Consider the following 23,395-nt stretch of genomic DNA (forward strand, 5'->3'; position numbering starts at 1 on the left):
GCAAAGTAGGTGGATGTCTGAGGATTTAAAGAAAGACAAACAGGACTCGGAGCCATCTGTGTTAAGTTTGATAATCTACACAGTGCAGGACAAGCCATTTAAGAGGAACAGGGGGTTTGTTGTTGGCACTGGAGTGGAAATCTGAGAAGTGTGGAGCGATAAGAGCAATCCTGCTGCTTGTATAAAATCACCGGCTTGACAGAAGCTACTCAGCGTTTCACCTTCAGTCCTGAGGTTATTACAGCACATCTTCTCCTGACTGCTCAGCAGAACTAGCTCCTACACACTATACACACATTTTACAGCTCAAATTAGAAATTTGTTTGACAGACAGACAGTTTAAATGGTTACAGACCTAATATGAAATTTCATAATATTCTCACTAGAGCAAGCAGATTCAACCCATCTCTGAAGCACTATCAATCAACCCTGTCAGGAGCAAGACGCTAATCTTGGGAAAGGGCTGTAAATCATCTCAACAGGTAACTGATGAGAGAAAGAAGAAAACATTAACATTCAAAAAACGGACTTCCTTTAAAGCCTGTGAGATTCAGTGGTATCCAAAACAAACCACAAGCTTCTCCCATGAATCACTGAAGCCTGTAATTATTTCCAAACAGAGGGATCATTAGTAAAACTGGTTTAAGTGGCTATGTTTGGAAGTTCCACCTGGCCTGGTTCAACACTGTTGTGTATAAAGAGCCAAAGTGAAAGCAGAACTTCCCAGCTCTGTTTAAGAAGTAAGAAAGCCTTAAAAAAGTTTATATATATATATATATATATATATATATATATATATATATATATATATATATATATATTAGGATTGCTGTTTTTTTAAGCAGCCTTTAAGAAACAGCACATCCCTTAAGAGAGTCGAGGGGCTGTGGTGATATCTGACAGCAGGAGAGAGGTGTTAGACAGGCTTTCTTGTCACTCCCCCATTGGGGGGGGTGGGTTACCTTTCGATTCCTTCCCTATCCACTTCAAAGGGTGTAATGACAGAGAGTGAGCCCCTCCTAAGGCAAATTTGTGATTTGTGGCACTGACTTGACAGAGAGGGACCGAATGGTGTGGAATTTTTTTTAACAGCAGAGATTATGTTAAAAAGTTGGAAAAAGGTTACTTTAGAAGAGAGCGTTGGTGAATTTTATGGACATTTTATAGATTTCATGGATGGAACCATAAAACTCAGAGCAGCGGGGTGCAATGATTAGCATTGTCACCTCACAGCAAGAAGCTACCAGGTGTGAACTGGCCGGGACCTTACTGTGTGGAGTTTTTTTTTTTTTTTTTTTTTTTCAGTTTCCTCCAACAGTCCAAATACATACAGGCTAGGTTAACTGCTGACCCTCTAAATTGCTTATTTATTGTCTAAAAAGTGAGAATGTGAGTGTGAATTCTAATGTAGGCATAACTACGTGGCTCTGGAGAACTGCATTTCCTGCAAACACTATTATCTCTTTCCTACTTCGTTCTGTGGACACATTGCATAAACACACCCTGGCAATAACCCTTGGATATGTTTGACTGCCAGCAGATTTTTTTTTTCTCCCCACAACCAAATACAAGCTCGTGTCATCTTTTAGAGAAAGCTTCCCAGGATTAGTCAAACCTCTAATAGTCAGCATGCTGTTAATATAAAACCATGTAGTATTTGTCAGGCGTACAAATCACCTTGTGAAAAAAACATGATGTGGTTGCATGCCAGCCAGCCCCACACGGCAGGGATAACAAACAGATTTGTTTGCCTCTACTTCGTCTTAGTGGCATGGGTGCAGCTGGAAACTATTCCGCTGTAGCTGTTGTGCATGCACTACAGGCGAGATTTCTGCAGTTAGCCAGCAGCTCTTTCTGACCAAATAAAGTGCGCGTCTGCTTCTCTTTCAGTCTCTCCCCTGACATCAAATAAATATTTGGGATGTATGCCTCTTTTATCAAGTCACATTGTATAATAACAAACTGCAGGCACTGGCAGAACATTTCTATGAATTATAAGTATAGCCTCCAGTCGCGTCTGCATGTTATTAAATCCCCTGATGATTTCCAATAATCTACATATTGTAGCCCCGATCATTATATATATATATATATATAAAAATAAATAAGTTCAGGCACTGTTCAAGCACGGAGCAGGAAAAATACATCTCTTTAAAATGAATGTGTGTCTTATTTGGACAGTATTGACCATTTTTGAACCGTACAGGTTTTTATCAAGCTTCTACAACTTCACACACTATCTGTGTTTCATTTCTAAATATAGGGGAGCCATGACAACACCTGAGAGATCGGACAAAGTGGGTTAAGGTGGGGAAAAAAGGTTTTTTTCCACAACTTTAGAGCCACACAGCCACAAATTGAGCTCATTTGAAAAGTTCAGTCTTCCTCACTCAAATCAAAACGCACGTCTTCACTCTGTAGATTGTTCATCAGCTGAGTGTGGACAAAAGAGAAGAGAAAACAATGCTTTTTCAGTTTTAGCTGGCACCGTGCGGACATGGGCTGAGAGACGAATCAATCGAGAAAACATTCCCAACCACCTCTACGTACTTCCCTCTTTTAATGAAACACCACGACTATTCCTGATTAAAGCTGCGACACATTTCACAGCTCTGTAAACCATCCGACAGCTTTTAATGCTTGAGGAATGCTCACTTGTTTTACAGCTGCAGTTATTGTGAGTCACGGTGGATAAGAGCGTCTGCTAAACACCTAAACTGTAAACAGCTGCTGAAGCAGGAAACCTCTATTAATGTGCAGACTGAGAGCAATGATGAGTAGAGGAGCCAGGGTGAGAACAAATAATACAGCTGGCTGCTCCCCACTGATTAGACTGACCCTAGATGCATGCTAAATGCATTATGGGAAATAAACAAGCTCTAAGAATACCTGAATATAGCAACTTGAATTGGCCATAAATCACATTAACAAGCAATTTAGGAGTTATGGTGCTTAAATTGTTAATGAGGATATCACTTATTATACAGACCAAAACAGGAAATCATGCAAAACTTAAAATTATAAAGTTGGATTTGCAAACCTTGCAACAGCATTATAGTTTTAATGACTTTCATCAGGTGTTTTCTGTTCAACAGATAATTACAAAAAGCGTTTATTTAACTAGTGTTTTTCTCACAACTCTGATAATTAAGCAAATGTTCTACAAAGAATTGTTGCTTAATTCGACACCATTTCCTTAATCGCACAGATAAAATTAGACTCAGACTGAGCATGCAACTGTTTTCCCAGCACCTGCCTATCAATCATCTATCCCTGTGCACCTGGACTGGAGCGAGACCCACAGGTTTGTAGGTAAACAAAAATACAGCTTAACTCTCTCATTTAAAGACAAGGGGCATTTAATGCGTAAATATCTTCCGGGTCCCACTCTCACTCTCTCTCTCTATCACTCACTGAAACTGGTTCGCTCAGGGAGGGGGTCAGATTTGAGTCTGGATGACTAGTAGCCGTAAATGAGGACTTCTATCAGCAGCACGTCTAATTAAATCATCTGCAGCAAATCACGGACAGAGGGTATTACAGAAGATTATGGCCCAGTCCGGCCCCGCGCAGACCCCCGAGGACAATGGCCTGTAATCTGTCTTAATTCCCCAGCTAATCAAGCCATGCAGGGCTCAGAGACTCATGGCTGCAGGGGTGAGGTACAGCAGTTCACATCCGCCCAAAAATCAAACCGACACAGACAAAAGGCTGAGAAGACTGAATATTAACTGCTCTGCTCTGCGATCACTCACCACTCATGGATTTTTTAACATTTACCGAGATCTGCAATTGTCTCTGCCTAAAAGCCATCTCCCTCAACTTCTCACTTCACATTCACCACTTTTTACAGGATATTCTATCTCTGAGGCAGTTGAAGAAAGACTAACCATTTATACAACACCTTTTGCTGCCTTTTTTTTATTTATTTTTTTTTATTTAATGTGAACTTTTATAGTAGTGTCACTGGTGAGCAGGCTGCTCTCCCCGCTGATCTGCCTGATCTCACATTAGGGAAGCCAGGGCTCTGCATTAAGCCTCAGTTTAAGCCGCAAAACTTTAAAAACAGCACTTCCCCTTTCACTCACTAAGATGACCAGTAAATCTCCCCTCGCCTCTGATCCCTCCTCTTCCTCTCTGCCCCGCAGGACCAGTTTCAGCTTGCACACAGCTTGCTCCTGTGACCTGCAGGTTTTAACTAGCTGACAGGTACATGTCCAACTACTGATGTCATACAACAGGTACAATGCATTCAATTATAATGAATCACCAGGATACAGTCATGTGGGGGAGTTGGAGCATTTCTACAAAAAAGGAAATACACTTCACAATACACCTCTTCAGAAGCGGCTATTTTTGAGGTTGTGTCAGCGTTGCTAGGCAAATAAACATTCAGTTGCCAGTTTATTCAGCAGCTGTTTAAATCTATTGCAGTGGTACAACAGCCCTTCATGAGAGCGATTGTGTACATGTTTATTGATGCAGTTGCAGAAAAGTGTTGATTCAACAAAAAAGTCAACAAAAACTGAATGCTATAATCTTCATGAAGGTGGGCTGTTGTATTAGGCTGCACTGGTATTAGCTGGGTGAGCCAAATAAACTGGCAGAGTATATATCTAACTGTGTTAATGAGGGTCTGCTTGCACTGATCTTTGCTATGCTTGCTTTAGCTTTTCTGTTATATGACTACTTTATGTTACTTTATGTAATTATAATTATAAATAAATAAAATTATAAGAATAATTTTGTAGGGTGTAAAAGCTCCATTACACCTACTGTGCATACATGTGAGGTAAACAACATCCATGCCATAACTAAAGAGATGGAAACGAGAAGGAGAGGAAAACGACAATGACATGAAGATCAACCCTCCAGATCAATTGTTTTTGTGTACTGTTTTTACTTTAGTTTTTATTTTCCCATTTTGTAATTTAAACACTTATTTTACTTCAAAATTAACAGAGCATCAGCCATCACAGACTTAAAAATGAACAAAAACTACAAAAACTCATTTTTGCTTCCTCCTGCAGGTTCAAGCGTTTCTTAAGATGCTCTTGGCACAAGACAGTGAGGTATGAAGCCCTTGCTGATCTACTATTACTTTGTGTTAGCTATAATGCTTTTGGGAAACACCTGTTGGGCTTCAGAAGGTTTGTAAGACAGATTTACTCTCCCCCTGATACTTTTGCATACTGGAGTCCTTGTTTCTTTTAACCTTATTGCATGTACTGGTTAAACACGTCTAAAATGAGCCATTTTTACTTGCTAGAAAACATATGGCAAATTTCAAATCGGACTTATCTTTGCAGATAGCCTACATAAACATTTCTAATGCACAACAGATGTACAGACATCTGACTCACTTAAGCGCAAGCCAGAGTAATCATCTAAACAAGACAAAATGTTCTGTGTGATGGACGCAGGAGCAGGCCTTCTTCCTCCAATCAATGCAGCTGTTTATCTGCTAATTTACCAACAGCACAGGCTGAAGTAAACATGCACCCTGCCCCAAGCATCATCAGTGGTATCAGTAATAAGTGCACAACATGCCACCATCTCTCTCTGGATGAGGATATTGTGCCAGAACTACTCTAATGGAACAAGACTATTGTGTCTTTCCCCATGGCTCTATTTCCACATGAACGCCGTCTCTCTGCCACACCACCCTGACTGACCGCCAAGCTGGACAAACTCATTTGTCTGGGGCGGGTGGCTCGTTGGTAGGAAATTAGCAGGGTGGAGGGCTGGGAACTAGTTTCCTCTAAAGAACTGGTTACCAAACAAGATCTGTGGCATTTAATAAAGCACATACCACAGAACAGAGGAAAGGATTACTGAGAGAGGAGACAGCACAGGAGAGGGAAAAAAGAAAGAGAGACAGTGAGAGAGAGAGATGGAGCTGCTACAGGAAAGGAGAGCAGACTGAGGCGAGCCACAGGGGACATGGCAGCCGTGGGTGCCCTTGAAATTGCCTGACTCATTACTGCAGTAGCACGGCCATGCGTGGTGATGGCAGGCTCGGAGAGAGCTCTCGGCTGGGCTCTGACAGTCAGAGAGTGAAAGACAGCCCCTGTTTTTAAAACCACCAGAGGAACACTTCAAAGGCTGGCATGCTCATTCTCCCTTTTCAAACACCACCCTGCATTAAAGTGAGGCAAACGAGAAAAATGCTAATATGTTTTCATGATTAATCCCGTGTTTGTGGTCTGAGAAGGAAGAAATAACTAGGTATAATAATGGTGTTAGAGGAGGACAGCACACAGGTGCAACTGGAAACTTTGAGTGACAGGTCTGTGTGGGCACCACAGTAATCGTTTAATTCTTCAGCTGCGTGGGTTTTTGTCCAACTCAAACCAGTATCACTGCACAGCTGCCTACCTGCTATTCTCCATTCACATACCATCTACAGTATCTACAGTCTCAGGAACAAAGTAAAGTCCCCAAATATGCATGGATAACCAGGGGCTGCAGTCTTATATCCTTTCTTATCTGGTCTTGAACCGCTGTCAAGTAGAGCGTAAAGATGTCCCAAGGGCAAGCAGACAGCAGGAAGAGTCTGTCTAGTCCTGCAACACTGTGGTTGCGCACAGCCCACTGACAGTGTCGATCATGACAATTAAAGCACAGTGGCTGCTGTGGCTTCCTCTCTGTCCACCGCAGGAGCTGACTGCCAACTTTAGGCCACAGTGGTGTGATAATAAGGGCACAGCTTCGTCCAGCTCCAATCAGGGTTACAGTGATCCAGCCAGCCTCTATTTAAGATGGCGCCAGCGCTCCAAGTGTAGCACGACTGAGGGAGGGAACTGTAATCTCATCACCATTAACCTATGTTGCCTAAAATAAAAGCATTATTTACCAGAACATAAAGCAAGTACCTTACAGGGTGAAGGAATGAGGCTCGGTAGATAAGAATGTCTGGCTTCTCGGTTATTACTTCGTTTAATGAGTTCAAAGTAAGACTGCCAGGCCAAAAAAATTCACAACAAAAATCACAACTAAATAACAGAGGATTAAAATGATGAGATTGTTTGGTGTGCATCAAGAAACTGGGGATTTCTAGCACTGATTGAGGCTCTGTTTAATGTTTTAGTTCTCAAGAAGTTTAAGATAATTTTGCATTAAGAGGGTTTTCTGCTCTTGTACATTAGGTTTAAATGGTGTTTAATGCCGTCCAATACGATTGGTGGAATAAAACCCTTCCTAATCAGAATGCATTAGTTCCCTGTGAAATCTCCGCTCCCTGAAGCAAATAGCAGAGCCACAGACAAATCCTCCACGATCCCACCTTAATGTCCTTTATGTTGAGAAATATGCGCAAGCAAGCAATTATGTGTTGGCTGAATGTTTTTCCAGATGTGTGCACGCCACCCCGCAACCGTCGGGTGCTGGATGTGTTTGTGCATTACAGATTTGGCTGCAGGAGAGTTTACGAAGGAAAAGGATGCAAATCAGCAGGAGGTAAAGCTCTCAACACAGCAACAAGACTCAGGGCCTGGGGTCAGCAGAGTGACATGCCAGGCTAAGGAGATTACAGCCTGCCACAGACCAACCAAAGGCTGCACTCATCAGTGGACAGTGGCCAGCCAAACACACTGTCAACACACAGTTAAAGCAGTGGTGGCATGACATAACAGAAGTGTGCGGCATATCTGGACCCTGTGGAAATCTAGTCTGTAGGAGAATTTCAAACCTAAGGCTTTGAATACTGACTCACGTTGCAACAGTGAGTTCAAGCTTATGTAAAATGTAAACCACGAATACAAACCCATTGTGAAACGCTGCAGTTACAGTTCAAGTGCTCCTGATTACATGTGTAAACCAAGGAATTCATCAACTCTGTGTCACAACTGACTGCTTTTTATGCTGCTGTATTTCATCACAGCGGCCCATTGTAAGGGCAAGTCCGAATGTCTGAGTCTGAGTGTTGACTGTACACGCTGATTGGATTTTGTCATCCTTGTAGCTCGGATTGTGAAACGCACTGATCATCGGTGTTGTGCTGTCTGAAGAAAGCTTGGTAACAACAACAAGGTGATGGAGCATGTGTGTGTGTCATCCTGATCCTCTAGCCGGTGATGGGGTGAGAGGATGATGTAACCTAACAGCAAACACTGCTGGGAAAATGAGCAGTAATGATGAATCATTAGTACACAGACATTAGTATAGTATTTTTTGAAAACAAAATCATGCCTCCTTGTAGAATATTTAGCAATTTTAACCAAACCACAGACGTTTCACTCGACCGCTTTGGCAACTCTTCTTAAAGTGTCAAACAATTCTGCACAAAGGGGCTAAGCTTTGGCTCTCAAACTACCAAATCCCCCGCATCTACCAACTTTCCCACTCTACAAAAACTCTAGGGTTCATTTTAAAAGAGGCCACCAAGCTGGCACGACATGTGCCCCTCTGGCCCAGATAGTCAAAGCACTGGAGATGATTGCTGCTGCACTTTAACACATCCTCACCATGTTTCTTTTTTTTTTTTAGTGCTTTAGTTAAGCATTGTCAAGCCTTATGCTAAAAGTGAAGTTAGTGCCTGCAGACACGGCTCTCACATGTTTGTTTCTATCTGACACACGGCTCCTGTCTGCTCACTGGAAAGAAAAGAGAAATAATAAGGAAACTTGGGAGTTCATTAATATCACAGGGTTTTACTCACAGGGGTTCAGTCCTACAACAAATGAATTCAAAGAACAAAGTTTTCAGTTGAAGTAGACGCATTCTTAATAAAATCTACTTTGTGATCTCTAACGAACGTGACAGAAAATAACTAACACCATCTGCTGCCTCGTTCTAATGTTTGTGTTTGTCTGGTAAGGGCGAGACGTTATGTAACAAACCACAACACTTGTAGATCTAAAACGACGAGTATGCCAAGCTCATCATGGGACATGGTTGTTTCCGATGGAGCCTCTGTGTACCCGTACTCTCTTTCAGTAGTGTAGATCTGGGAAGCCTCCAAAGCTCCTGCCAGAATACAAAATGCCAGATCGCCGCCTTGAAAAGAGCTCCAAGCAGAGGGACAAGCTGGTGTCCAAGAAAGGAGAAACATCTTGTGCTGGGCCTAATTACTTCTGCTCCAAGATTACACAGTTTTGACCTTTCTCAGGCTTTCAGCGCAGAGCCTGATTGGAAGTTAAGCAGAACAGCACTGATGTTCACAGCACTGTTAATTATGTTTAATACAGAACACAGAAGGGTACAACTGTAGCGCTGTACTACCCACTGACTATCTGACTATGTTCACATGTAATCTATTAATTGAATTAATTGTCCTTGTCTTTCATTCCATGTCTAAAGCCTTTTATTTTCTCGAAACAAACACTCCAGTGGAATAAATTGGTTATAATCCAAATAAAACATTCATTTTATTTCCACAGAAACTAAAAACAGATTTATTTTGCCCTGAAAAACAAGTGAGCAGCATGTCGATCATGTCCATAAAAGGTGCAATAGCGGTTCCTCAGAGGACTTAACTTACTTTTTCATAAAGTTATAAGAAATAAATCGATTTAAGCCTTACAACAACAAGTTTACCTGCATGGTTTCGCAAATTTAATTCACTCTTTTTTATTTTTGTGGCCATTTGTCTGGTTCTGCAATAGGAAGAACAAGCTCTTTTTCTTCATCCATACCAAAAATTTCTGACAGACTTGGTTGTTTTTTTTCCCCAACAGCTGTCAAAGAGAACAACTCCAGACATATTTAAATCACTAAAAAAAAATCTGCAATTCTGATGCCTGGAATCAGTCTAGTGGATGTGAGATCTGGGCAATATGACCTAAAATCTAGGACAACACCTACAGATGTAACCATGACTCAGAACATAATATGTAATCTAACAATAAATAAATATGATTTAACAATATTTACTTGGTAAAACATTAAATGCAGTGATAACTTTCCCCAGTTACAAAGTCTGTCCCCATTTTTTACAGTATTTTTGGACTGGACTGTCAGCACTGGCTGTTTCAGCTGTTCCCAGTTTAAATATGTGGGATAGTTAGCAAAGTTACTGAAAACTGTAATATGGGTTTTGGGTTATGGGATTTTGGCCATTCATGGTGCCCATTCACAAATGAATGACATAAATGGCTGCTATTCATCAATTTCTCTCCCTATTTCTCCATCAAATGAAGTTTACAAATCAGATGCAGTCCATGTATAGACACTGATTCTGAGCATTGAGGGCAGAATGAGCTTGCCCTTGTCACAGATTCACTTTCAGAGGAGTGCAAGAAGGTCAGTGTAATGAATTGTCAAAGGTTGAGGCCATCGCAGTGATAAAGTCGCTGCAGCCAAAAGCACAGATAATGTAGTGCCCTGGTCTGAGCTGCAATGAGGGAGTGCAAACCTTTCAAAATCACCAAGCAGATAAAATATAAAGATATCTACTTTGGTAATGGCACATTTAAGCAATGAGTGCGACTACATAACATTAGACTGGAATGTGTTTCTATGCATACTGGAGCAAAGAAGGAACAGGATTAGGAGATTTGTTTCACAGTTATTGGATTTTGGCTCCATGAGAATGGAATTATCCAAACACTGAGAGGAAGGCAAACACTGAAGCAGCCCTGTTAATGTGGAAAATATGACTTAATGTAAACACGTACAACATATTATCATACGCTTTGTAAGAAAGTTCATATCAACAAAGCCACTGTCATGAAAAATATTCTCGGTCTTTGGATCAAAGGAATTTTTGCCCCCCTATTTCAATACGCTGGTGCATTTCAGTTTCATTCACTGCAGAGTCAAGATCTCTTCACTGAAACAAACAACATTGCTTCCATTTTTTAAAAAGCATTTTTAGGGCATTTTGGGGCCAAATTATAAGTAGAGAGATGACAGGAAAGCAGGGAGAGAGATGAGGCGTTGGCATGAAACAAAAGTCGACTGCCAGACTAGAAACGTGGATGCTGCATTTTTCTAATTAATTTAAAAATGCTTCTAACATACAATTACCCTCAAATATATCTCTACTATCACTGTGATATGTAAACCGATGTACGTTTTCTGAAATATTTCCAGAATTTATATCTGTAATTTAAAATGACCGCTGCAGGTAATATATAGGCAGGTTTGACATTTATTCCTGTGTGTTAAAAAAAAAAACCTAATTGAACTCACAGATGAGCCAGGTGATGTGGGCATCGGGGAGGGAAAAGTAAATTAGATACGTCTCATTCCTCACCACCTACTGTATATAAAGTACTCATGGGCAAAGCACAGAAACCCCTAACTGCTTCAGCGGAGCTGCTCTGTGGCAGTAAAGGGACTGAGGCTGAACTGTCTGGGCAGCTCCCACGGGGTGAATGAGTGCAACTGGCTGAATGTGGCGCAGAGTGCTGATGGGTTTTAAGAAAATGTCAGCCTCACCCTTGCTAATGAGCTGTCACAGTGTGTATGTGCTACAGCTGACCTGTATCTCCTCGTAAGCCTCGTCAATAGTGGTCACTTGGTGCTGCTCGTGTAGCGCCGGCTCGTCACAGAAGAAGCACACCAGACTTTTGTCGGTCAGGCAGAAGAGTTTGACCTTCTCGTGGTCCTTGCAGGGATAGGAGCTCCTCTGAGCGTTAAGGATGGCGTCCAGCGGGAAGGCCGAGTAGCGCTCCACAATGTTGGACAATTTGAGACTCGGGGAGAGGAGAGGGTCGGTGAAGGTCCTCCGGCACTCGGGACAGTCTCGCGTTCCGTGAGGCTCCTGTCTGCTCCAGTGCTCGGTGATGCACTTTCTGCAGAAGTAGTGCTCGCAGCCAAAGCTGACGGGGTCCTGGTAGATGCTGAGGCAGATGGAACAGAGGAGCTCGTCCTTCAGACAGCAAGCCATTTGCAAAGACGAAGACTGAGCGGCATCTAAGAGGGCAATGCTCTGGAGCTGAGTGTAATTGGTTTAATCTTCAGTTGAGTGCCTCACTTCCATGTGGGAGTCGACTGACAAGATCTTCGGGAATCCCGGGATTTCACCTTTTGTTGTCTCTGTTGAAATGTGATAAATAACAATGATAAGATGCCACTAATCTTTTATTAAAGAATAGCAGCACCTAGTGTGCGGTCTAATACAAATATAACAGAGAAATCATTAACAAGAGAAGATTCTTTTGGTTATACATTAACAAAAAGGACTTCAATGAGAGCCCATTCCATTCCAGATATAATCTTCCTCAATGAGATTTCAGTGTGCTGTCATAGCTGGCTGGCATGTCACATAGATAACACTGGTAAAACTGAAAGTAGACAACAGAAAGCTAATCAGCAAAAACTAATTGACTAATTGAAAGCCAATTAATTGTTTTAAACTTTGACAAATTCCAGTTTATTAAATATGAATGTTTGCTGGTTTCGGCAGCCTTTTAAGACTGCACATTGAATATATCTGGGTTTAGGTTAGCTGGTCACCCAAACTAATAATTTAAAGCGTTTTCAGTATTTTCTGACGTAATACTGGCCAAGTTGAGAAATAATCAGCAGATTAATGGAAAATTAAAATCCCTGTTAGATGCCATATTTGCAAGCACTTGTAATCAGAGAGCAGTTGAGTTTGGTTGATCAAACCACTAAAAAAAAAAAAAAAAAAAAAAAAAAGAACCTACCAAACATCCCAGGTTGCTCTTGTAAAATTATTAATTTAACAGTAAAATTAACCAAATTCCAACTTCTCCACCTTGATACATCACTTTCCCGTCCCCAGTGTGGAGGATTTATAGACTTCCACAGAGGACTGTCTGCACCAACCAACAGGGAAACAGGGAAACACCTGCAGCGGTATTATCTCCGCTCCTGTCTTCCTCCCTCCCCGGTGTTAAGGAGCTTCCTTTTAAATTCCCCGATGAATCGGTTTTCTGTAGCCTGTGGCACAAACTATCCAGCCTATATATGTGCTGTAGCTCAGTATACACGCTCATATGATTGGATTGATCCACCTTGCTCGCGATATGTAAACATAACCGACCAGGACCACGACACCTCCAACCACAGCGGGAGGATGAGAGGGGGCAAAGACACACACACACACACACACACACAAAGGGGGCAAAAACTAATCCAATGAGATATATATTAAAAAAGTGAATTCGGGTGGAGCGTTTGAAACGTAAAAGCATATTCACCGGACAATTCCGCACAGAAGAAATGTATAAAAACAGAGAAAAAGACACTCAACTCACCAGCCCGAGCGCAACGACATCAGTGGCTCCAGTGCAAGTCTCTTTCAGGAAGGAGAGCAACACACAGCGGCAACAGACGGAACCAACGGCACTGAGCCGCGGGGGGTGCGGTGACCAAACATAACATGTGCAAGATTACTGCAGTTTGTCCATAAGTATGTAAACACGGAATAAGAGTTATATATGTGGAGTTTATGAATTTTAGTGATTTAGTCAGTGAATATGAAGCGTTAAAAAAAATTACAAATACAAATCTGAACCCCCTCAAAGAATGGAGTGGCTCAGACTTCCCCCGGTTAGCATCGCTGCATGCCCACCTTGATAACAGCAAACATACTAAAATAAAATGCAATAAATAAAAACTGCAACTTAACCCCTATGAGAAACTGTCTTTTAAACAAGTGTAGAAATTATCATTAAAATGGACTGTCACTGTTCCCTGAAACGTTTTTATGAGCCAAACGAGAGAGCTTGTCAACGCCTGCCGATCCGCATTTAACCAGCAGGTGTCAGGAGCGTCCACAGAAAACGCCCCAGTGTTCCCAGTTCAGGTGGTAGAAGGTATTCCATAGACCAATACATCCACGGCATAGATCTAAACCCATTAAACTCACAGCGAATAATTAAACTTTGTTAAAAAAAAAAAAAAAAAAAGGCCTAAAAAGGTATTTAAAAGTCCTAACTTTAATTTACAAAAGTCTTAAAACATGAGTTCTAACTTTTTCAGAAGAAGAAAGCTCATCAATTCATAATGTGTTTTAGCAAAAACTTGAATTAACAAAATAATGATTTACTTTTTAATTGATTAAACCATCCACCAGTTTCCTGCCTCTTATCTGGGTCCTTGTGTGAATGGATTATAAAACAACGGGCCCCTGGGCATAGACAAATAAAAGGCAATAGGCCTGTTCAGCAATCCGAACATTGGTCTAACGTTAACTGATTATTTATACTACTAGGAATTCTATACCTAACAGGCAGTATTATTTGTGTTCCATCATTCTACGATGGGTATAACAGTAAAAAAGGTTTTGATTTGCATTCTCAGCAGTATTAAAACGTCTTAAATTTACAATGGTGAATATAGTAAAAATCCATCATCTAACTGACAGAGTAATATAATAATGTGAATTATGCAAAACATTTCTGGTCAGTATATGTTGTAAAATCAGCAATATAGCTTTGTTTATTAAAGGGAATTTCCACCAATTTTACACATGAAGTTCAGTGTAGGAGGAGGAGTACTACTTAGCATGTGAAACCAGCTGTATAATGTCTTCTATCGTCAGGATGGAAAAATAACCCTGATGATACCAAACAGGCTAGAAAGCTATAATTACAAACTGCCAGCATGAAGTTTTGCGTGGAGAAGTGAGCATTTAAGACTCAGGTGGGTTTAATAAAATACATTATTTAGTTCCATTATGAAAGATGTATAAACTAGTGCTTTGGGATCTTGAACCATATGTAAAAAGTCATGATGTCTCAGCTTCTGCTGCATCAATTTTTCTGTTGTTTTATCTGTGTCTTGTGATTCCCCCACATGAAAAATGGTAGCCTCAGTGCTTTGACACAAAAAAACATATAACATGTTGCAAATCAGATATTAAACACTGAAGATATGAAGATATGAATTAATTTGCACCTATTTGTACTTACACTATCTCACTAACAGAGAGACAATATTCATATCTTTATTTACAGTTCTCTACTGTACATATATATACAACACACATATATACACAACAAAGGTTTATGTTTGTTTGCCTCATAAAACATACCAAATCTACAAGTTGTTCAGCCAGTCTGATTTCAGTTTTTCACATGACAGAGAGATCAAACTGGCTTATCAGTCTTTCATGCAGGTGACTGATCATACACTGTAACTTTCACTGTCTTGCACTGACATTATTGAGTGTTTTCCATTTTCTTGCTGTGGGATGCTAAATGACTCCTCTTCCTCTCCAAAGGGGAGCTTACAGTCTGCTTCCGTCAAGTTTGTGGGCATGACAGATGGTGTCCCGCAAGTCCCGTTTCCTATGTGGAAAGTGATGTTGACGTTGACATGAGGACTGGTGGTTACAGGGCTGATGATCTGCGGGCTGGTGGGCTGAGAGGAGGGCTGAGAGGAGGACTGTGAGGGGACGCTAGGCTGAGGTGCGATAGGCTCCGTGTTGGAAATTAAAGACATAGGCTCTGACAGAGCAGAGTGTGAATTGTTAAAGCCTACAGTGGATCGCAAAGGGCCGTTGGACTCGTTGTTGCTGCAGCCGTTTCTTCTGGTCAGAGGTTCAGAATCGTCACTAGACTGAAGGTGGTCACTGTAGGCTTCCCCTTTCTCCAGCAGACACTGTTGTTCTGGTGCGGTAACTGTGAGTGACATCAGCTGAGTTTGCCCCAGATAACCCTGATTGATTTGCTGTAGAAAGAAATGTGAAGTTTATTTTTCAGTATTTTATATGGCCACAGCTACAGTCGGTGGCCACTTTTATAGGTACACCTGCATGTACAGTGTAATGCAGCGTAATGCAATTCAATACAGATTTTCTGCCCTGAAGTCTACCTTCATGCCTATAAAGTTTAGTTTTCTTGACTGTCTCATAGAGGTGTTTATTCATCAGGTGTTTTAGCACTGTGGTCATAGTTAGTGATGGTGCTGCCTTATATTGAGAGGTTCTATATACAACACCATCTCAGAAATAATCATGTAGTTTTTGAATTTACATATTTCTGACAGTGTTACCAAAAACTGAACATTATAAATTTTGTAAAGTTTCAGAATTTATGGAGCTGTTGTACTAAATTGTGATAAGCTGTACAGGTGTACCTAATAAACAGGCCACTGAGTGTATATTCAGTCATGAAAAAGAAAAGCCAAGGAAGACTAACTTTATCACCGCTTTCGCAATTTCCATTTGCATCTACTTTAGGTTTAGGTTGCGCAGCATCTGGAAAAAGCAGAGGGAACATAATGGTTGATTGATGTACAGCAGAAGATGAATATAATGTAGATTCTAGCTATTCCACAAAATAAGAACATGATTGATGCCCCTACTTGCAAGATATAGTTACCTTTGTTCCAGACATTGGCTTTACAAAGGCATGCCAGCAAGATGACAAGCAAAACGAATACAATGACTCCAGTAATGACACCCGCTAATGCAAAGGTAAACACAAACACAACACAGAGGGAGAAAGAAAGAAATATTTAAAAACGAGGCCTCACAGTTTTCTTATGATGATTTCTTTGAAAGACCAAATCAATTGCCATACCCACTAGGCCAGGTTCTGTGTGTGGTGGTGGGCTTTTTGTTGAGTAGTTGACAGACACTGTGGAGTCTGAGACTGCTAAGACCGTGCTCCTTATTGTACTTGCAGTCGTGAGAACTGTTGCGCTTTGACGCTGTGTGGATGTATCCTCAGGCTCACACACGGTGTCTGAGGTAGCATTGCCTTTTATAACAACAGCCTTCCCATGACAGCTGTAGAGAAACAAAGAGAGAGGTCAAAGATCTGAGTTTCTAACAGCTGTATAGATATGTGACTTTCCTTCACTCACTCATTATGAGGCCGACAGCTGTCCGTGGAGGAGTCTGTGTTAGAGAACGTTCCTTCAGGGCACGGTGTACACTTCACATCTGAGTGTTTTGTCCCTGAAAATAGCACCCAAACATAAGACATCACATTTCATTTTAAGTTTACATACTATATGTAACAAGATACACTTTGGATTACATTAATCACTGAGTCTGACAGTGCATATTAGTCATATATGGACCTTAGAGACAGGTGTATGTGTTGTCCATCACTAATATGAAGGATCTAATGTAATTCATTTGATTACAAAAATATATAAATACACACCTGGCACAGACACTCCATACCCAGCTTTGCATAGCCTGTACTTCTTACATTCTGTGCAGTATGGGTCGTCAAATCCTATTATGCAATACATCCCAGGCTGGCACATACACTTGGAGCTTGTAGTAGACGAGCAGTTTTGGGCATACTGCAGACCTTTGACTGGTTATACAAAGAAACATATGTTTTTTTTCTTACTGGGAAAGTCGTGTTAAAAAGTAAAACAAAACAACAAGTAACAAAAAAAATATAAGAAAGCATTCTTTCTAACATAGAGATTAATAGTGTGGCTACTCACCTGATTTGCATTTGGCACAGGACTCACAGTTTTTAGCATAGTTCCAGGCCTCCCTGTACTGGTTCGGTTTACACTCTTCACAGACACTCTCTGTAGTTTTAGAGCACTCCTGTTTCAATCGCTGTCCTGTAATAATATATATAAGAATGAACACACCAGGGCAGCACGGTGGTGCAGTTGTTAGCACTGTCGCCTCACAGCAAGAAAGTTCCAGGTTTGCATGTTCTCCCTGTGCTTATGTGAGTTTTCTCCGGGTACTCCGGTTTCCTCCCACTGTCTCAAAATCATGCACAGTAGGTTAATTGGCTACTCTAAATTGCCCCTAGGTGTGAATGTGTGCGTGAGTGGTTGTCTGTCTTTGTGTGTCTGCCCTGCGATTGACTGGGGACCAGTCCAGGGTGTACCCTGCCTCTCGCCCATAGTCAGCTGGGATAGGCTCCAGCTCACCCGCAACGGATCAAGCGGTATAGAAGATGAATGAATATGTACATACACCTTGATCCGTGTTAGTTACTGCAGCTTTTTCACATATTTCATAACAGCTCAAGGGCACTGTAACTCTAAAAAGTCCACTGACACACAAAAACGTAAAAATTAAAAGATAAATGTAACTGTAACTGTAAATGTTATTCTTCATACATTTTTATTGCAGTACCATTCCATTATCTTTGTTTGACTCAGTTTCCTGCCTACAACAATGTTGTTCATCACAGTCCAAAATAAAATGGTTTTACATAGCTGTTTGTATGACACAGGATACTGGCCCACATGAATTTTTTTGAAGTTTTTATTCAGGAGATTTACTGTAATTATTAATTTTAATTATGCAATTAGAGGAGCAGATGCTTGAGATCAGTAAGATATCATGGCTATGCAATTAAAGACCCACACTTTCCAGCTAAAAGGTATTCAGATAAACACCCACTGCTACCTTAAGTCACTGCATAATAGAGAAATGGGATGTAAAACCATTAGCTCCACACTGAGTGGGCGAGATGAGGTTCGCAGAGGCACGAGATCAAGTTATTGCATGGGCACATTGGCAGTTTCTATCACCCATATCTTTACAAAACGAATGAGAAATGGGTGTGCAAAGTGAGAACAAGTCTACACAAATGTACATAAATTTGACACTTTGCAGCTGCTCTTCGGGCCACACCTGAACCACATATGAAATGCAGCACAAACCTGATTCTGCTCTGCAATATGGGAGCAGTTCTGTTTCTTTGTTTCAATCCAAATTAGCACAAAATTGTCTATTTTTAATGTCTGTGTTTAATTTAACTTTTTAATTGGGATGAAAAGTTGTCCAAAATCTAGTTGAAAGTGAAGTGCTAAAGTCTAAAATCTTTTTTGCAGTAGTTGAAAAACAGCTACATAAACATGTTTTTTTTAAAAGCCATTTTGTCTTTTAATTGACTCATCTACTGGCTTTTTGCCAGAGACCACTGACGTGTAGTGTTAGCCTCAGTCTTTTAGCACCATGGTATATCATGTCTGCAGGCTTAAACTCATTTCGAAGACCCCTTTTACAGATTCTTGTTTTTATACAAGTCATCAGAAAACATTAAAGAGTCAGCCACAGACAGTGTTTTCAATCAGCTCATGGATCTGAGGTTAGCTTCATTAGCTAGTTAGCTACAGCTGATAAAATCTGCCAGACATTTGTTATTTCAGAAACACCACACTGCTTTTGTCAATCTCTGTCTGAAATCTAGGACCCATTGTTCAAAAAATTACTAAGAATGTCTATGGTAAATGTGCCAATGTATGTCAATTACATTTGGGATGATGTAAATTGATCATGACATTTTGTAGTTAAAAAATGAACTTGTCAGTGCTCATTGGTGGACAAAGTGTGTATAGGTGACACTTTCAACTACCTCTACCTCATATATATTTTGGTATTTCTGTACAGCTGTTTCTCATGACAAAAACATAACATTTTTGTCAAGGGAACAACAGTTTATGCACTAAACCCGCTTCATGTCCTTTGTTTTTCTGGACAAAACAAGAAAACACCAGCTGATAAATCTTTAGCTACAGTAGGAGCTATTTATATTCTTTCACACCGCCCAAGCTTTTACCAAAAAGGTTTCAAGACCTGAGTCATCAAAAACCTTTTATCTTTTCTTCCATATTGAGGCAGCTTTGTCTTTCAGTACAGTATGTACCTGAACATTGATATGAATCTGTGTGGGCTTTTTTTTTTCTTTTTCTGAATGTTTAAAAATTGCAGCCCTGGGTGCACTTACCAGGGGGACATTTCTTGCAGCACAGGTTTAAGTCCTCTGACAGGTACTCGTGTGTTGTGTCGCGACAGTTTCCATCTGAGTCCGCCTCATAAGGCTGAGAGCACACCTACAGAGAAGTGAGATGATACTTATCTTTTGGTGATCGGGTGAAGATAGTGGAGAATATAAAATCCTTTCTCATAACCCACTGACACACATGCAGAAAGACGTAAAGTTTGCTGGGGGGCTTGGTCCTTCAAGGTGAGCCATTTAGAAATTACTTAGATGGAAAATATCTGCAGCCCAGACATGTATCTATCTGACATTTTTCCTTGAAATGCAACCAATCAATCAATCAACAGTTTAGTTAGCAGCTGACAGAGGGAACAGACAAGTTAATCAAAGACTGACCAAGTTTGTCATCATGTAATATAGGGGCTTAAAGTAGTAAGTGGCCACCCACACCTGCGCCCACTTTTTCCCTTCTGGTAATACTCCTGGCCTGCACTGCAGACATGGTCAAACAGGCAACTATTTTTCTGAATTTGTAGGAGGTGCATGTCACCACTACAGTATGTCTCCTCGCTGCAGACATGGTCAAACAGGCAACCATTGTTCTGAATTTGTAGGAGGTGCATTTCTCTCTTATCTGAGGGGCCTTCCCAAAATGCTTGGGGCTTTGGGCACTGCGCACATGCATCCAGCATACTGTAACCCAGGTACAGCGTCATGTCCTTCCTCATGACCAAAATGTGACAAATACAGTAACCACAGCATTGTGTGCTGAAAAGAATCGTAGCACGGTAGCAGTTCGTACACCTGTCCTGTGCATGTACTTGAAACTGTCTCACCACAGTACCCTCCTATGACAAGCAAAAGTAAGAATATGCTGACAGCAGCAGTGTGTTTCTCGTATTACAGGAAACAGAGGCGGCAACCTAGAAGCCCTCGGTCCCGGAGCACGTACGTATTGTGTGGTGTGACCACTGGCAGCAGAGTGAGAGATGATAGAGATTAAACTTAGGGAAAGCCTCACGTTATTAGTTTATCGAAAAGAACATCCTGTTTTTTTTTAAAAAGCTTTTTATTGTCTTGACTGCGTGCCTAAAATAAGTCATCTTTAACAGAAATGCATAGTGATAGTGAAAGACAAGTCCATATAGGCTATCTTTTCATAACGAGGTGTCTCATCACTGAGATATTCAGTACGAAACTGCATCGGATGCCCGACACCTGAAACCTAACATTCATACAGTTTCACCACACTACAACAGTTAGTTACATCTCCGAAGAAGTCCGTCTACTGTAACGCAACATGGTCACACTCAGGACAAAACTGATGCTGCTACAGAAACGACTGTCAAGACTGTTTTAAAAGAAACGAGAAAAGATCTTTGTTGGCTTCGGCACAGGTGACAAAGTTAGACTTTTATAGAAACATGTAAAAGATAAATGCGTTTAGGTTTCACAAGTATGACACAATTTGTCAAATATGAAAATACTTCCGTGCCCTTTTTCCTCACATTCCCTGGAATTTCAAGTATGTGAGACTTAACACAAACAATTCAAGCCGTGCCAGACTCACCGATAAACACGACGCGCAAATACGTTGACGGACTGAAAGACCACCACAAAGCTTACCTTGGTAGTTTGGGCACTCAGCAGAATCAGAAGTACAAGTATGTCCTTCATTGCTTCTTTAAAGTAAATTATAGCCTGTGGAGGATACAGCAACCAGCGTGTTCGCTGTACTATTCATTTTATTAAGGCGGGACCACAGGATGTGCAGACAGGAGCAATTTCCTTGAACTGAGTCGAGTGTTTGGAGGAAGGAAACGAGCAAGGAGGTTCTAACCCACATTCACTGGTATGATGTGAATAAACATTATGAGATTTCAGGTTTAAAAACTCTCTCTCTCTATACATATTTACACACACACACACACACACACACACACACACACACATATATAGAAGGATACAGTACAATAACTACAAATATTGAAAAGTTTTCATATTTCTATAAACTCCTGTTCCCTTGGATTTTTTTAGATGGTTTTACAACATTGAATCAAAGTAGGTGTCCCGGTAAACCATTCCAGTGAACCAACAACAATAACAAAAAACAATGTCAGGGGTTTTCAGGCTATAATTAAAATGGGGTGCAGTTGTTATTAATGTTAGTGGTTTTCCCAGTGCTTTTCCTGCCATGAAATGAACCGCAAGTTGTGTTAAAAATAATAATAAATAAGTATAAAATAGAATCAAGGATATAGAAAAATTAACCCATGTGAAAAAATGAGTCACTTCTGCTCCCTGAGTGTCTCATTGCATGTGTATGAACTGGTGTGAAAAAAGGGCAGTGCTGATTTTGGTTAAAAAAAAAAAGAAAGAAAGAAAAAGACTAAGTCATTAGGTCACTTCAAAAACAGGATGATGACTCAGATTTTCTCTAGAGTTTCTCTTCTTATTTATAAACAGACAAGTTCAAATACACTGTAGTCTCACAAAGCTCAGCTTGGTGTGCAGCCTCAACTGTAATGGATCTTGTGAGGTATCTCAGACTTTGAATCATCAGGGTATCAATCTAATCAATTGTTTTCAGGAGAAGTGAATCATGTGACAGGATACTGTAGCTTATTGTTATTTATGGTTATTGTGGTTAGAGAAATCGCATTTCAGTCAAACCCAGGTTAAACTCTCGGTGACTGATAGCAGCTGGTAAGCTTGTTAAAGTGTTAATAAAGCTCACTTTACCCGCTACTACTTCATTGTTGTCAAAACCTGCCCTCCAGTAATTATGTGATCTATACACTATATAACTGTACACTCTAATAACAGTACTGCAAATGCTTATGTTGTGCCCAGTTTAATGCCCATGCATTTAGCTTAGTTTGTTTCTGTGTTAGCCGCTGACATTTCACAATAAAGTTTCCCCTCCCACATCCTCATTTCTTTGGTACTGCAATAAAGCAACAGCAGCCCTGTTGTCCATTGTGCTTGTTATGTCTGTCTGTTGTACTAAACAGCTCTTATTGTGTATTTCCAAAGCAAAGTCAAAACCTTAGGTCTTTAAATTGGTTTGATACTATAGTACCAAACCAGTAGAAATGAAACTTGTTTTAAACTTCTTCTTTTTTTTTTTTTTTTTTTTTTTTTTTTTGTTAACGCTTTGGCCTACTTTCATGCGTTGGGGCTTGGGGCACTGATCTCGGATTCTGTACTTTACTGCTGAGTAATTTCCATAAGTACAGCACAATTATTAGGATTTTTAAATGACAGCCTTGAAACTTGTTTGAGTCAGATATGAACATACTGTCTGCAGTTATTTTTCTCTGAATTTCCATTTTTTTTATAACATGGTATCTAAGTGCAGACAATTCAGATCATTGTGTGTCTATACCAATAGAATTGTGGGCTGATATTGATCTTCTAAGTGATTTCTTATCTGCCTTCAGCAAGTTTAAAATCCTGTTTATTTTCATGGTAACCAATGGCTAATTTAAGGTTAAAAAAAATGGCTGGTTGTATTTATGAACTAAATACTATTCACCTGGTAGAAAAATATAATTGTCTTCTAGAAGGTTCATGTAAGCCCTACTTCAGCATGTGATCACACCCGAGTCTTCAGTGATAGATTAACATTCATTTGGAGTTCGAAACCAACATGCAACCCATAAAACTTGAATCATATTGTCTACCTGACCAAATTTCAGTAGCATCCCTTCCCTTAACAACTGACTGTGGTAAAATCAAATGTAGAATCACAAAGCTTGATCTTACAAGGTTCAGTCAGCAACAGTCAACAGTCAGATAACAATACATGGATGACA

At 40.5% G+C, this 23,395-nt stretch overlaps 2 protein-coding genes across 3 annotated transcripts in view; both read right to left on the reverse strand.

Moving 5' to 3' along the window:
• The window catches only part of trim62.1 (tripartite motif containing 62, tandem duplicate 1), a 31,266-nt gene extending 18,060 nt beyond the window's left edge, over positions 1-13,206 (reverse strand). For both annotated transcript variants that reach the window (XM_041034181.1, XM_041034180.1), the window contains exons 1-2: positions 13,170-13,206; positions 11,426-11,982 (exon numbers count right to left, since the gene is read on the reverse strand). In XM_041034181.1, the coding sequence (XP_040890115.1) occupies positions 11,426-11,833 (408 nt within the window). In that variant the 5' untranslated portion in view covers positions 11,834-11,982; positions 13,170-13,206. The remainder of the gene's footprint in view (positions 1-11,425; positions 11,983-13,169) is intronic.
• A 1,643-nt stretch (positions 13,207-14,849) lies between these two features.
• On the reverse strand, positions 14,850-21,364 carry tnfrsf1b (tumor necrosis factor receptor superfamily, member 1B). The gene is made up of 9 exons (XM_041034943.1): positions 21,204-21,364; positions 19,584-19,689; positions 17,329-17,454; positions 17,034-17,192; positions 16,729-16,822; positions 16,443-16,651; positions 16,242-16,325; positions 16,059-16,117; positions 14,850-15,588 (listed from the first exon to the last, which is right to left on the reverse strand). The coding sequence occupies exons 1-9, from the start codon at positions 21,252-21,254 to the stop codon at positions 15,043-15,045; spliced, it is 1,434 nt and encodes a 477-aa protein (XP_040890877.1). The 5' UTR covers positions 21,255-21,364; the 3' UTR covers positions 14,850-15,042.
• Positions 21,365-23,395: the final 2,031 nt, after the last annotated feature.

The sequence above is a fragment of the Toxotes jaculatrix genome, chromosome 3, assembly GCF_017976425.1.
Source record: "Toxotes jaculatrix isolate fToxJac2 chromosome 3, fToxJac2.pri, whole genome shotgun sequence".
Taxonomy (NCBI): domain Eukaryota; kingdom Metazoa; phylum Chordata; class Actinopteri; family Toxotidae; genus Toxotes; species Toxotes jaculatrix.